The sequence below is a fragment of the Suncus etruscus genome, chromosome 16 (genome assembly GCF_024139225.1).
Source record: "Suncus etruscus isolate mSunEtr1 chromosome 16, mSunEtr1.pri.cur, whole genome shotgun sequence".
In the NCBI taxonomy this organism is placed as follows: Eukaryota; Metazoa; Chordata; class Mammalia; order Eulipotyphla; family Soricidae; genus Suncus; species Suncus etruscus.
Genome location: NC_064863.1, coordinates 65097521 through 65111558, shown reverse-complemented (window position 1 = coordinate 65111558; position 14038 = coordinate 65097521). Strand labels below are relative to the sequence as shown.

Genomic DNA, 14038 nt, shown 5'->3' with positions numbered 1-14038 from the left:
CTTGTTAAGTCTTGAAAGTATTGAGTATTGAAAAAATACTACCATTTGAAAAAAACTCTAAAATTAAATAAAATCATCTTGACTCTTGTTCTGATCAAATGCAGGTCACTCGAGTGGTGGACAACAGACAGATGCAATATGATCAATGGAACAGATGGGGATTCATTTCACCCTTTAATAACCAAAGATGAACTCCTGTATGTCTTCCCATCTGACTTTTGCAGGTAAGAAATTTTTAAAAAACTTATGTCCTAGGATCAGAAATTTGGAATAGGGGCTGGAGAGATAGCAATTTGGTAGGGCGTTTGCCTTGCATGCAACTGACCCGGGGGGACCTGGTTCGGTTCCTGACATTCCATATGGTCCCCCAGCCTGCCAGGGGCAATTTCTGAGTGCAGAGCCAGGAATAACCCCTGAGCTCTGCTGGGTGTGGCCCAAAAATCAATCGATCGATAAATAAAGTTAAAAAATTAAAAAAAAAAAAAAAAAAGGAATTTGGCTTGTGGTAGAGCACATGCCAAGTATGTGTGAGGCCCTGAAGTTCAATCCTCTTATATTACATAGCTCTCCCAGGCCCACTGGATATAGATTGCATGTTCCCTGACCACCAAACCAGTGAGTTAGTACTGATAATGGATGACAGTGGCTCTTTTAAGAACCTCCATATTAAAAAATGAACCTTAATAAAATGTGGGGCTGAAGTGATAATGAAGTCATCAGGGCACTTATCTTGCATGCAACCAAGCCATATTCAATCCCTGGCACCTCATATTTCCTTGAGCACCACCAGGAGTGATCCATGAGCACAGAACAAGGAGTAAGCCCTGAGCACTGCTGGTTGTATCCAAAAACCAATAAACAAACAAAAGATGCTGAATGAAGCAAGTAATAGACTCTGGTATGCTCTTCATCTAATATTTAAAATAGCACATAAACAATGCACATGTTATGAGTATGATCTATGTAAAAACATAAAGACCTACATGAAGATAATAAGCTTCACATTCAGAATAGGTTACTGGAAGACACAGAGGCAAACTAGAATGAAGCACTTCATACAGAGAGCTTCAACTTCATCTATATTATGGTTTTTATTTATATGAATGGTATCTGTTTCCATATACATTTATCATATTTTTCCATATCTTTCTTTAATTTTATACTTAAAATGCCTTTTGAATGGGATATATATTGAAAGGCAGCTCCCATATAGCTCATAGTCCGAAAATTGTGAAACAGATTCTACCTCTGATTCAAAGAAGAAAGAGCAAGACCCCAAAAGTTGGGCTTTAGATGTACAATCGATCAGTTCAAATAGCTATGTGAAAGTTCTTTGTGTGTTACATAGTGAAGCTCAATGTTATAAATAGCTAAAGCAAAGCTAAAGGTAATTGGGACCATTGTTGAAGGACCCAAGAAAGAATTATGTCCAAATCTGTTGAAATAAATAAATGAATCAGTATATGGAAACCATCTTTATTTAAGGGATCTGGATTTTAAAGTTTTTTTTTTTTTTTTTTTTTTTTGGTTTTTGGGCCACACCCAGTGGTGCTCAGGGGTTACTCCTGGCTGTCTGCTCAGAAATAGCTCCTGGCAGGCACGGGGGACCACATGGGACACCGGGATTTGAACCAACCACCTTTGGTCCTGGATCGGCTGCTTGCAAGGCAAACGCCGCTGTGCTATCTCTCCGGGCCCCTAAAGTATCTTTTAATCAGATATTTTAATGTGTATTTTAACATTTTTAAGAATCTTACCAATCAAATAGGATCGGAGAAATCATATCCTACAGGACTTAAGGCATTTGCCTTGCTTGTGCAGAGGACCTCAGTTTGATTGTGGCACATAAGTCCCACAAACACTGCCAGGTCTGAGTCCTGAGCATAAGAACCTAAAATAAACACAGAACAGTGTTGGTTTTGACCCTCCCCCAATAAAAAGTAATCTTTTGTTTGTTTGTTTGTTTTGGGTCACACCCAGTAGCGCTCAGGGGTTATTCCTGGCTCTATGCTCAGAAATTGCTCCTGGCAGGCTTGAAGGACCAAATGGGATGCCAGGATATGAACCACCGTCCTTATGCATGCAAGACATTTAAATGCCTTATCTCTATGGTCCCAAAAATAATCTTTAAGGCAGCCTTTTACCCCTTCTGCCTCATCTTCATTTTCGTTTTCTTTGTTTTCACCTCATACGTGTTTGCCATGGTTCCCTACTTGACCAAGGACTCATTTATTTGAATGTATGTCCTCTCACTACTATAATATTCCTCCCTCCCTCTCTCTCCTTTCCTTCTCTCTTGCGTGGAAGGATTGGATGAGTCATGCCAAGTGATATTTAGGGCTTACTCTTGACTTGTGCTCAGGAGTCTCTCTGTGTTAGAATGAACATATCTGGCGCCAGGGGATGAAAACAGGGTTGGTTTTATGCAGTCCAACTGCCTTAACCTGCTGTACTGTCTCTTTGATCCTCATGTCATTTTCTTTAATTTTCTACCTCATATTGTTGTTGTTGTTTTGGTCTTATGTGGGAATAGCTATAATCCAACCAAATATTGTTCTTTTATTGTAATTCACCTTATGCTGTAAGATTTTTATATTTATTTATTTAGCATCTTTATTCCTCACTTGTCCTGTAAGTCATGCTGTACCTGAGATCTGTTGCTGAATTACAGAATCAAGGCAGATCTCATTGCCTGGATCCTTGACATTTTATTCTTGCTTCCTAACAGGTCAGTATATATAGTTTTCAGTGACTATGAGAGTGTGCAGGGACTGCCTGCCTATAGATTTAAGGTGCCTGAAGAAATATTAGCCAATACCACTGACAATGCTGGCTTCTGTATCCCTGAGGGAAATTGCCTGGGCTCCGGTGTTTTGAATGTCAGCATCTGCAAGAATGGTAAGAACTTAAAGGACATGATTATAGGAATGTCCAAAACAAGGAATTTAGCAAACAGTATGTTCAACTCAGTAGATAGGATGATTCTGACATGTTTTGTCTTCTGGTTATAGAATGATTTTTTTTTTTTAAGTTTGACATTTTAGAAATGATTTTTATTGCTGGGATGCCATGTTGTCTTTCTGGGAGGTAGTTTAGAAGTTTTTTTGTTTGTTTGTTTGTTTTTTGGTTTTTGAGCCACACCCAGCAGTGCTCAGGGGTTACTCCTGGCTGTCTGCTCAGAAATAGCTCCTGGCAGGCACGGGGGACCATGTGGGACACTGGAATTCGAACCAACCACCTTTGGTCCTGGATCGGCTGCTTGCAAGGCAAACACCGCTGTGCTATCTCTCTGGGCCCAGTTTAGAAGTTTTAATAGTGGCAAGAGTTCCTGTTTTCCCAAGCAATTACATTAGTCACTATTCTAAGTCATTTTTATATTTCTGGCCAGTTATACAGAAACCTTAACTGATTTTATGTTTGAAATAAGACTAGGTGAAAAAAGAGAAACTTCTGTCACAAGAAAGTGCATAACTGAGGCTGAAAAGATAGTACAGTGGTAGGGGCTTACTTTGTTACACAACAGACCCAGGTTCAATACTCAGCAACACACTAGCATGACATATAGTCCCCAGAGTTCTTCCAGGAGTAATCTCTGTGCACAGAGTCAGGAATAAGCCTACTGCTGGGTGTGTGTATGGAAAAAGAGAGAGGGGGGAGATGGGGGGGGGGGAGGAAAAAAAGGGAAGAGAGGAGCGGAGAGGACGGGGGAGAGGAGAAGAGAGGAAAGGAGGGGTAAAGAGGGGAAGAGGACTGGAGCAATAGCACAATGGATAGGGAATTTGCCTTGCATGCAGCCAACCCAGCATTCCATAGGTTCCCTGAGCCTGAGCCTGCCAGGAATGATTTCTGAATGCAGAGCTAGGATAAAGCCTGCATGCTGCCAATTATGGCCCCCAAAAGCAATCAAAAAGGGGGAGGATAAGAGGGAAGAAAGATACATATCTGAGTAAAGATTCCCAATGATTTAAAAGAAAGCTAATTTACATCTTTTATTTAATTTTCGTGAAGGGTGAGCTCCCAAACAGTGCTCAGGTGGCTGAAGCGTCAGCTCAAGTGACACTTAGTAAACAGGGTAATAGTTTAAGAACAAAACTAGGGCTCAAGAGGTTCTGGGAGCCATCAATGTCAATCTTACAGCCCTCGGGGGCCCAAGAACTATACTGGCATTGTTTTGGGGTCCATGCCATGCTGAAGATTGAACTCAGGGCCTTGAACATGCAAGGCATTGCTCTTCCCTCAGAACTATCTCCTTGCCCTATGTAATTCAAGAAATTTACTTAAAATTCAAAAAAATTTATTCTGATTCAGTGTCAACATTGAACTTGTTAACTCTCACAAGGCCTTTTGTGGTGCTGCTTGCTTGAGAAAAATACCACTGCTATGCCAGGGGTCACCCTGGAGATCATACTAAGCAGTGTTGGCGGTGTTAAGAAATCAAACCTAGGACCTCACACATTTGCAAGACAGACCCTCTGCCAATGAGCACATTCCCAGGTCCCAGGTTTGTTTGCTATTTCTTAGCAAGGCTGAGCTTTGTGCCTTTTGGAAAATGAGGCAATTTTTTTTACCATTGCTGTGAAAAGTATTTTCTTCCATCTTGAAAACTAATTTTTGTGTGTTTGGGGGGAAGGAGGGGGATATTGGGACCATAGAGGTAGTACTCAAAAGTTACTCCTGGTAATTTTTAGGGATTTTGCAGTTCAGGAATCATATCAGGATGAGCTTCAAGTCAGCCAAGTGCTTCAAGCACTGTACTGTCTTTCTACCCCTGAGGACTAATCTTGACAAACAATTTTTTTCAAAATTATTTTCTGTTTGATAAACATTCAGTTGTCTTTTTATGCTTGTTACAACTAAGGCTTAGAGGGGAAAATAGTTTTTATAAAAAAATTACTGCTGAGCAAATCCTCATACAAAATAAAAATTAATGTTTTATCGTGTTCAAACTTAGTCTGTGATTCCACCTTAAATTGCTTTCTTTTATTTTGTTTGGTTTTTGGACCACACCTGGTGACGCTCAGGGGTTACTCCTGACTATGCACTCAGAAATTGCTCCTGGCTTGGGGCACCATATGGGATACCGGGGATTGAACCACGGTCAATCGGTCAATCCTAAGCTAGTGTGGGCAAGGCAGACACCACTTGCACCAACACTCCGCCCTTAAATTTACTTCTTGAGAAACTCAGTAGCCCCTTTCTTCCAATTAAAGTCAACCTTTTCTCTTGACTAAAGCTGGACTCTTAACTTGTGACCCCTGGTCTAGCTGGTTTAGCCTTTCCTGGGGCCTTAAGAAAAGAATAGCAGGTAAGGCATTTGCCTTCCACTTGACCTACTGAGGTCTAATCCATGGAATCCAATATGGTTCCCCAAACTCCATCAGGAGTCAGAAGTAACCTCTGAGCATTTTCAGGTGTGGACTTAAAAATAAAGAAAGTAAAAGGAAAAAATACTTTACTAGTATATGAGAGGTCAATGGTGTCCTTCCCTTTCCTTGTCTGAGGATGGATACACCTGGCTTTCCTTGAGATTCACTCCAGGTTGGAAAACTTCTAAAAAGAACTGTCTATGGTGCCTTGGGGAGTTGGCTCAGTAGAGAGCATCTGCCCAGGGTGCAGAGGCTGCCAGCTAGAACCTGGAGTGACCTCAGCTCTGCTAGTGAGATAACAGATGCCACAGCAAGCCCCGCCAGTCTCTGAGACAGAGTGTGAGAGCACTGCAGGCAGGGGCAGTTACAGCCTTCTGCAGACGTCAGCAGCATCATAGGGAAAGGGGAAAGGGAAACAAAAAAAAAATGGGGGGTGGGCTAAACATGACAATGTTAATAGTGAGAGAAATAGAATGCCTGTCTCAAATACAGGCAGGGGTGAGGGAGGGGAACATTGGTGGTGGGAATGTTGCACTGGTGAAGGGAGGTGTTCTGTTTATGACTGAAACCCAACTATAATCATGCTTGTAATTATGGTGCTTAAATAAAGATTTTATATATTAAAGGGGGGGGTAGAGCTCTTTTTATGCAGGAGACCCAGGTTCTGTCCCCAGCACTGTATGTGGTCCCCTGAACATCCTGGACGAGGCCTCCAAACTCATAGACCAAAAGTCTGTTCCAGGGCCCAGGAAGATGGCACAGTGGCTGGGTGTGCATTGTGTAGGCGCGGGACCAGGGTTTGATCCCTGGCACCACCTGACCCAGTGTGGGCCTGGTGGCACCCAGCACAGCAGGACTGAGCAATATCAGAACTTCACATCCTAGTACTGGCCCCTCAGACCTGGTTGACCTAGAATATAGAGTGGTGGGTGAGGCAAAAACAAAAACAAAACAAAACAAAAAACTCCAAAAGAAAATAAAGTGTATGAGCAATAGCATAGCAAGTAGGGTGTTTTCCTTGCACACATTCGACCTGTGTTTGATCCCCGGCATCACATGTGTTGTGCCACGCCTTCCATGAGTGATTTCTGAGTGCAGAGCCAAGAATAACCCCTGAGCATCACTGGAAAAGAAAAGGAAAGAAAAGAAAAGAAAACAAAAGAAAAGAAAAGAAAATGTAAATCCCAAACAAGCAGGCATATGAGGGAATTTTAACCTACATGCCCCCATTCCTCCAGTTTAATTTTTATGCATAGTTTTTTTTTAATCAAGATAGTCTTTATTTCTCAAAACTTACTTAGCAAGAGGTGATTGGAGAAGGAAAGGAATATGTATTTAATATAGAACATGAGCTGAAAAGAACAAGCAAACAAGCATAGACAGAGAGACAAGCAAGAGAGAGATACATATTTGAGGGAAACCAAGGGATTAAAGAGCAAAGCAATTTTCTAAGTAGCTTTTATCCCCTTGAGAGTTTTTTTCTTTTTCTTTTTTTCTTTTCTTCCCCTTCATTTCTTGTGCTTGGAATTAAACCCAGAGCCTCACACATACAAAGGCATACAATCTACTACTGAGTTGCATTCCCAACGACCATGGTTAGAAAATTTGTGTTTATCTTATGTGTTCTTTTTTAACTATTTTTACATAATTCATATCTTTTGTTCCTCAAATTTCAGGTGCACCTATTATTATGTCTTTGCCACACTTTTACCAAGCAGATGAGAAGTTTATTTCTGCTATAGATGGCATGCACCCCAATAAGGAAGATCATGAGACATTTGTGGACATCAATCCAGTAAGTACACACATCTTCCTGGTAAAGGAGCATATGTTATTTTATCTTCTTTCATAAATTAAGAAAAAAATTGGGGAGGGGGCACACCCAGAAGTACTCAAAAAATACTTCAAACTCTGTACTCAGGGATCATTCTTGCACGGGTGAAAACATCCCTTTGCTTACTCACCAGCAGGAATGTTTTAGTTGAATTTTAAATATATTTTTTTCTCCTAAATATATTTTTTTACATTTAGTCACAAATATGAAACCCTTGGTGTACTGCACCCAACTATGTGATCTTATGCAATGCAATGATGACAACAACAACAAAAAATAGAAAAGGAAGTAATATGTTTAAACTGAATGAATAAAATAATGATAATTTTCTTTTGAAAAAAATCCATTTCAAGGTCTACATGTTAATATCTTAGAATCTATGTTTTTGAATATCCTCTTTTTGTTTTGGGGCCATAGTGCTTACTTCTGGCAGTCTAGAGGGACCATATAGGTTGCCAGGAATGAACCCAGGTTGGCTGTGTGCAAGGAAAGCACCCTACCCACTGTAGTATCTTTGTGGCCCTAGAATCTGTGTTTTTAACATGCAGGCCAAGTGACTTTTCAGGAAGATTTTTCTAGGGCCTAGAAACCATGCATGAAGAAAGAAGCAACTCCTATCCATGCTGTGTAACCATAGTTAGGCACCTTCCTCTAGCTGTGATCATTGTTCTCATCATAGATTCTGAATATCCAGATTGTTGGATCACCCTTCTAACTGGGGTCCTTTAGAGTAATAACATCCTGAGTACTTGTTAGGAATGTCTGGTTTCAGGGATCATCCCAGACATAGTGAATCAAATCTGCATTTTAACAGTGTCCCTGAGAAATCACAGGCATGCTAAATGAGAAACATTAGTCTGCCAGACACCTACCACAGTCCATAATTCTCGTTGAGTTCTGGGGGTCAATTTACCCTTGTTCCACTCTGCTAATCAAACATATCTCATAAGCAAAAACTGCACACCACACAGAAAAGGTACTCTAGTGAAAAAATATTTTTTATTTGAATTAAGTAAATCATAATGCTTTCCTTGCCTTCTTCTGCTTGCAGTTGACTGGAATTATCCTCAGAGCAGCCAAGAGGTTCCAGATCAACGTTTATGTCAAAAAATTAGACGACTTTGTGTGAGTGATGCTTCTTTCTATGGATGCAAAGAGAGTTTTGCTACATGTGCTTTGGGGAGGGTTAATCTTACAGTGCTACAATCTATGTTCAAATTCAACTCCCTTCTGCCCCTCAGAGGTGAGGCATGAGTAGATTTTCATCGGCTGTCTTGGTCTCATTTTATTTTTTATTTTTTTGGTTTTTGGATCACACCCGGTGGCACTCAGAAATTACTCCTGTGGTCTGAGCTCAGAAGTTGCTCCTGGCAGGCACGGGGGACCATATGGGATGCCGGGATTTGAACCACCATCTGTTCAAATCTGCTACATGCAAGGCAAATGCCCTACCGCTGTGCTATCTCTCCAGCCTTTGGTCTCACTTTAGTCAAAATTGAGTTGGGGGCTGGAAAGATAGTACAGCAGGTTGGGCATTTGCTTCACATGTGACTGACCCAGGTTCAGTCCCCAGCATTTCATATGGTACCCTGAGCTCACAAGGAGTAGAGAGTGATTTCTGAGTGCAAAGCCAGAAGTAACCCCTGAGCACTACGAGGTGTGGCTCAAAAAACAAAACAAATGAAAAAAGCCACTGAGTTTTCCATAGTGAAGATATTGTCTGAAAACTTTATATACATTTGAGTTTATTTTTGAGCTTATTATATTATTCAAGCTTATTTTCAAGCTTATAAATTATTTGAACTTACTGTTTAAAAAACAGAGATAGTACAGTAGGTAGGGTGCTTGTCTTGCATGCAGCCAACCTGAGTTTGATCTTCAGCATATTGTCCACCAGTTACCATCAGAAATAATTCCTGACTGCAGAGCCACAAGTAACCCCTGAACATTTGCAAAATGTGGTTTAAAACCCAAAAATAAATAGTTAATTTAAAAAATAAAATGCTTTTGATTTAAGTGACAAAACAGGGTCTCTTTCTTTGTCCTTCTTTGTCAGACTTGATAGGTTCCTCCATTGACTATCAGTTCTAACCTCGTGTATCATGGATGTTTTTAAAAAGCAAACATGATTTTCAAGAATGCATTTTGTTATGGATTTAGTATGGATTGCTGAGGAATTCTTACTTGCTACCAAAGATTTGGAACCTCAAAATCAAAGTGGAATTCCAGTCCAGTCCCTTTTGGTAGAAAAAAGTATTTGAATCATGGTTTCCTTATATAGTGCTGGCTTCACCTGGGACATCTGTGAGGATCAGAATAGATGATGTTCCCCAGCACCAGAACTGGTGTGTGGCAAAGTTCACACACTGCGCTTGTGTGAAAACAATATTTATTAGCCATCTTTCAAAGCACTCTAATGAAACGCAGCATTGTACTGCTGGCTAGAACTTCCTCTCTGATAGCTTTTGAGAATATCTATCATTTTTGATGAATTAGCTTTTGACATCTTGTGTTTAGAATGGGACACATACTCACCAGTACACAGTTGCTCCTCCTGACAGTCTGAGGGTCACACCTGGTGGTACTCACCTGGAACTCATGCTGTCCAAGCCTTTGACATCTTGTATTTGGATTAAAAAATATCTTGAGCTGGAGATATAGTACAGTTGGTAGGTTACTTGTCTTTCACAAAGCTACCCATATTCACTTTCTGAGCACAGAGCCAGGACTTAACCCTGAGCACCACTGGATATGACACCACACAAAACAAAAATAAATATATTAGTGCAGGGGGTATAGCTCAGTAATGGAATATCTGCCTTGTATGTGTGAGGTTTTGTCTCTAGCACACATATATACATAAAGAAAAGAAATGAAACTATGAGGCCCGGAGAGATAGCATGGCCGTGTTTGCCTTGCAAGCAGCGGATCCAGGACCAAAGGTGGTTGGTTCGAATCCCGGTGTCCCATATGGTCCCCCGTGCCTGCCAGGAGCTATTTCTGAGTAGACAGCCAGGAGTAACCCCTGAGCAGCGCTGAGTGTGGCCCAAAAACCAAAAAAAGAAAGAAATGAAACTATGTATACATAAATACAAGAAAAGAAAGAAAATGTTCATAATTTGAAATTGTTACACTAACAGGTTGGAAGCTAATTTCTGATTTATATGTATTTACAAGTGTAATTAAGACATATGTTTTAAGTTCTGTGTTACATAATGAAATGAGTGTGCTGTAATTTTCTGTGTTTCTATGATCTTGTCTCTCCAGATCAGTGTACTATCATAACCAGGGTGTCTCTGAAACAATCTCTTCTTTTACTTTGTAGTGAGACGGGCAACATTCGAACCATGGTTTTCCCAGTGATGTATCTTAATGAGGTGAGTGCCAGCAAGAAGCCACAAGGCTGCTTTCTATTCACACAGGGCAACTTCTATCACCATATCGACTGACTATTGTAGCTGCCGATTATTTAAGATGTGTGATGAGAAAAGAAGAAGGAAGAGTTTTAAAAACTTGTTTGACCTCTGAAATTTTCAGTTTACATAAGACTACCTGCGTCTGAAATTTGAAAATGACAGAAAGAATTTCCCTTCTTAAGCTAGGGCACTAGCTGAAAGGACAAAGCAACAGTATATTTTGATTGCAGGAGCCCTGAGTTCAATCCCTAGCACTACATAATCCCCTGAACAGTCAAGCAGTGACCCCTGATCTCTGAGCTAGGACTGGCCCCTGAGCATCATCAGGTTGGGCCAAAATGACAGGAAAGAGGATGAGAGGGAAGGAAGTAATAAATTTCCCTTCTAGGGTTTGAGAGATAGTACAGAGATTGGCATGTGCCTGACCCAGGTTTACTCTAGCATCCTCAAACTCTAGTACTGAACGAAACTCTCCCTCCCTATTTGGAAAGTAAAACATGTATTCATGGGAAAAGGATAGATGTTATAGAGTAAAGTGTTGCTCTATTTTATAAAGGGATTTTTTTTATATATCTCTGATTTGCTAAGGGATATACCCACATAAGTTTGATTATTTGCATAACAAAGTCTCATACCCTGAATATTTTGTAACACAGAGGTGATACTATGTTTTTGCCCGTTCCCAGAGTGTTCTGATTGATGAAGAGATTGCAAGCAGATTGAAGTCTGTGATCAACACCACTTTGATTATCACCAACATACCCTACATTGTCATGGCACTGGGCGTGCTCTTGGGTTTAATCTTCACCTGGCTTGCATGCAAGGGACAGGGATCTATGGATGAGGTGAGCATTGCTTGGGGAGCTTCTCTTTTCCTGGATAACTTTGCCAGAGGATTTCGGCTATGCCCCGAAGAACTGTTAGCTGGCTCTTGATGGGGTGGATTCAAGGATTTTGATTGATAGTAATGATTTTATAATTTTATTACTTCTGAATAAAATAAGAATCAAGAGAATATGTCAAAGAAGAAAAAGTGATACTGTTTAGTCTCGGGGAGAATGGACCTGAATAAGCCTTATGTCTTTAGACATAGTAATCTAAACACAGTAAAAGAATGTAGCATAAGGGTTTTGACTATATCTTGCGTAGCTACAAATCTTAGTTTCATTGCTTGGTAACTGTTCAACACTGAAAATGGTCTCCATTTTCTTTTATCTGAAAAATAGAATAATAATTAGTAACTCCTCAGGCCTCAGGTTAAAGAAATAGTACAGGGACTTTCCTTGTATGCAGCTGAACCTGGTTTAAACCCTGCCACCCATATGGTCCCCAGTTACCACTTGGAGTGATTCCTGAACACAGAACCATGAATTGTTGAGGATAGCCCTAACAACACCCCAAATACAAATAATTAGCATCAACTTCTTTAAGGATTTTAAAAATAAAGTGTAAATAATATGGTACACATAAAGCATATAACCAGCATTAGCATCCAATAAGCACTCTATACATATCAATTCTGTAATAAAACAGTTCCAAAACTATATCAAAAGGTAATCAAAGACCTTCCTGGCCAAGAATTCCTGGTAGAGGGGCTAGAAAGATATTATAGGGGTTTAGGTTCTTGACTTCCATGCAAATGATCCCAGCTCAAAACCCAGCACTATCTATAGTCCCTGAGCACCACCAGCAGTGATGACTTCGTACAGACAGAGGTATATCCTGAGCATGAGCAGATGTGGCCCAAATAATACCTGCCCCTACCCCTTTCACACACATGCAAAGAATCTCTGGTAGAGCAGACTAAATCTACCACTGAGGTAGTGACAGTGACAGTGCAGGGACACCCCTTTCTGGGGATATGAGCAACATGTCTCCAGAAAGGTTTATTAGGACAATATGCAGTGTGACCTCCTTGAATGACCAACTAGCTGGCCAATCCCAGAGTTTTGATACCTTGGATGCGCCTTTCTTTTTTATTAAACTTTGGGTCACATCCAATTAAGTTCAGGGATCACTCCTGTCTCTGCACTCAGAAGTTATTCCTGGCCGTGCTCAGGGATACTGGGGATTGAACCTGGGTCAGGTGCATTGAAAGCAAGACTTTACTTGTAGTATTTCTCTAGCCTCTCTGATGAGCCTTTTGCAGAAGTCTTTTTAATTTTCAGAATATTCTCTTTTTTGCAGCAAAGGCTTATTTTCTTTACTGTCTGATTCAACAAAATGTCTCAGGCAACTATGAATAGAAAACAAAACAGGCTGTGACCATCTCAATAATACTGGGCAAAATTCCCTACCTTCTACATTCTCACAAAATATGTCTTAACCCATGCCCATTACATGACCACAGATTAGCTGAGAAGCAACTATTTTACTATTTCTTTTGTGGGTCTTCCAGTCTGACATCATACAGCCACTTTTTATAAGCATAGAAGAAAATCTACAAAAAGTTTTTACAACCCCATACAATGCCATCTTTATATTAGCAGATTAGCAAAAAATTGAGTGCTTATCACCTCTGAGACATTATACCCAGTAGGTTTCAAAGCAAGAAAGAGGCAAATTGAATAGCTTCGTGAGTATTCCAATTCAATAGAGGGAACTGCCTCGTACAGTGGTGTGCAGCGGGCAGTACAGCACTCCAACCAAAGGTTAGAGCTGAGTCTTAAAAGGTAAGAAGCTAACCAATAGGAGTGAAATGAGAGGGATGGTGCCTTCCTGTCAGTCTCTCAACACTTCCACCCACTTTTCATAAGTGGGAAGGTTTCTGAAAAACATCTGACTTTTTTTTTACTATCCTCTCTTTTCTGAATTAAAGGGGACAGCAGATGAAAGAGCACCCCTCATACGAACCTAACCATGGCCTGAGTTGCTGAAGGAATCTCACGAGCTATCCTGTTCATCATGATGCAAAGGAACCACCAGGTTCTCACAGGCTTGTTACCTGTTGTCAAGAGGAGGAAGAAGACAGTGCCTGCAAAGATGAGAGCATTCTGGCCAGAGGTTAAAGAACAGACTGATGTGGTTGAACAAAAGGCCTTATAAAAAACCATGGCCCCTGACAAATTTTGTTTCTCATGTGTTTGGCATCTATTTAATAAACTCTTGTATAGTCATTTTTGTTTTTGGATGCTGGTAACTCCAGGATTTTGTGACCACTGTTGTGGTTATAATGTTTCTGCTTATTCATGTAGCTTCATTTAGTATGTCTGATGCACCAATTTTTGTGCCCCCAATGCATGTTGTATTTCATTTCTCTCTCTATCTCTCTTCTTCATTCTCACTCTTTCACTCTCTCTCTTTCTCCAAGTTCAGGATCCAGGGTAAAACAACAGCCCCATATTGTTCAAATGCCTCTAACTTCCTCTTTTAAGAGCTAATTTACATTTCATGCTAATATTAGTTACTAATACCTCCAAGAA

The 14038-nt window shown here is 40.4% G+C and overlaps 1 protein-coding gene across 1 annotated transcript in view; it reads left to right on the top strand.

Annotated features, from left to right (window-relative positions):
• Positions 1-13732, top strand: part of SCARB2 (scavenger receptor class B member 2) — a 146911-nt gene extending 133179 nt beyond the window's left edge. Inside the window, exons 7-13 of the mRNA XM_049790262.1 lie at positions 105-224; positions 2729-2898; positions 7043-7161; positions 8252-8325; positions 10526-10577; positions 11303-11461; positions 13435-13732. Of these exons, the coding sequence (XP_049646219.1) occupies positions 105-224; positions 2729-2898; positions 7043-7161; positions 8252-8325; positions 10526-10577; positions 11303-11461; positions 13435-13473 (733 nt within the window). The 3' untranslated portion in view covers positions 13474-13732. The remainder of the gene's footprint in view (positions 1-104; positions 225-2728; positions 2899-7042; positions 7162-8251; positions 8326-10525; positions 10578-11302; positions 11462-13434) is intronic.
• The last annotated feature ends 306 nt before the right edge of the window (positions 13733-14038 follow it).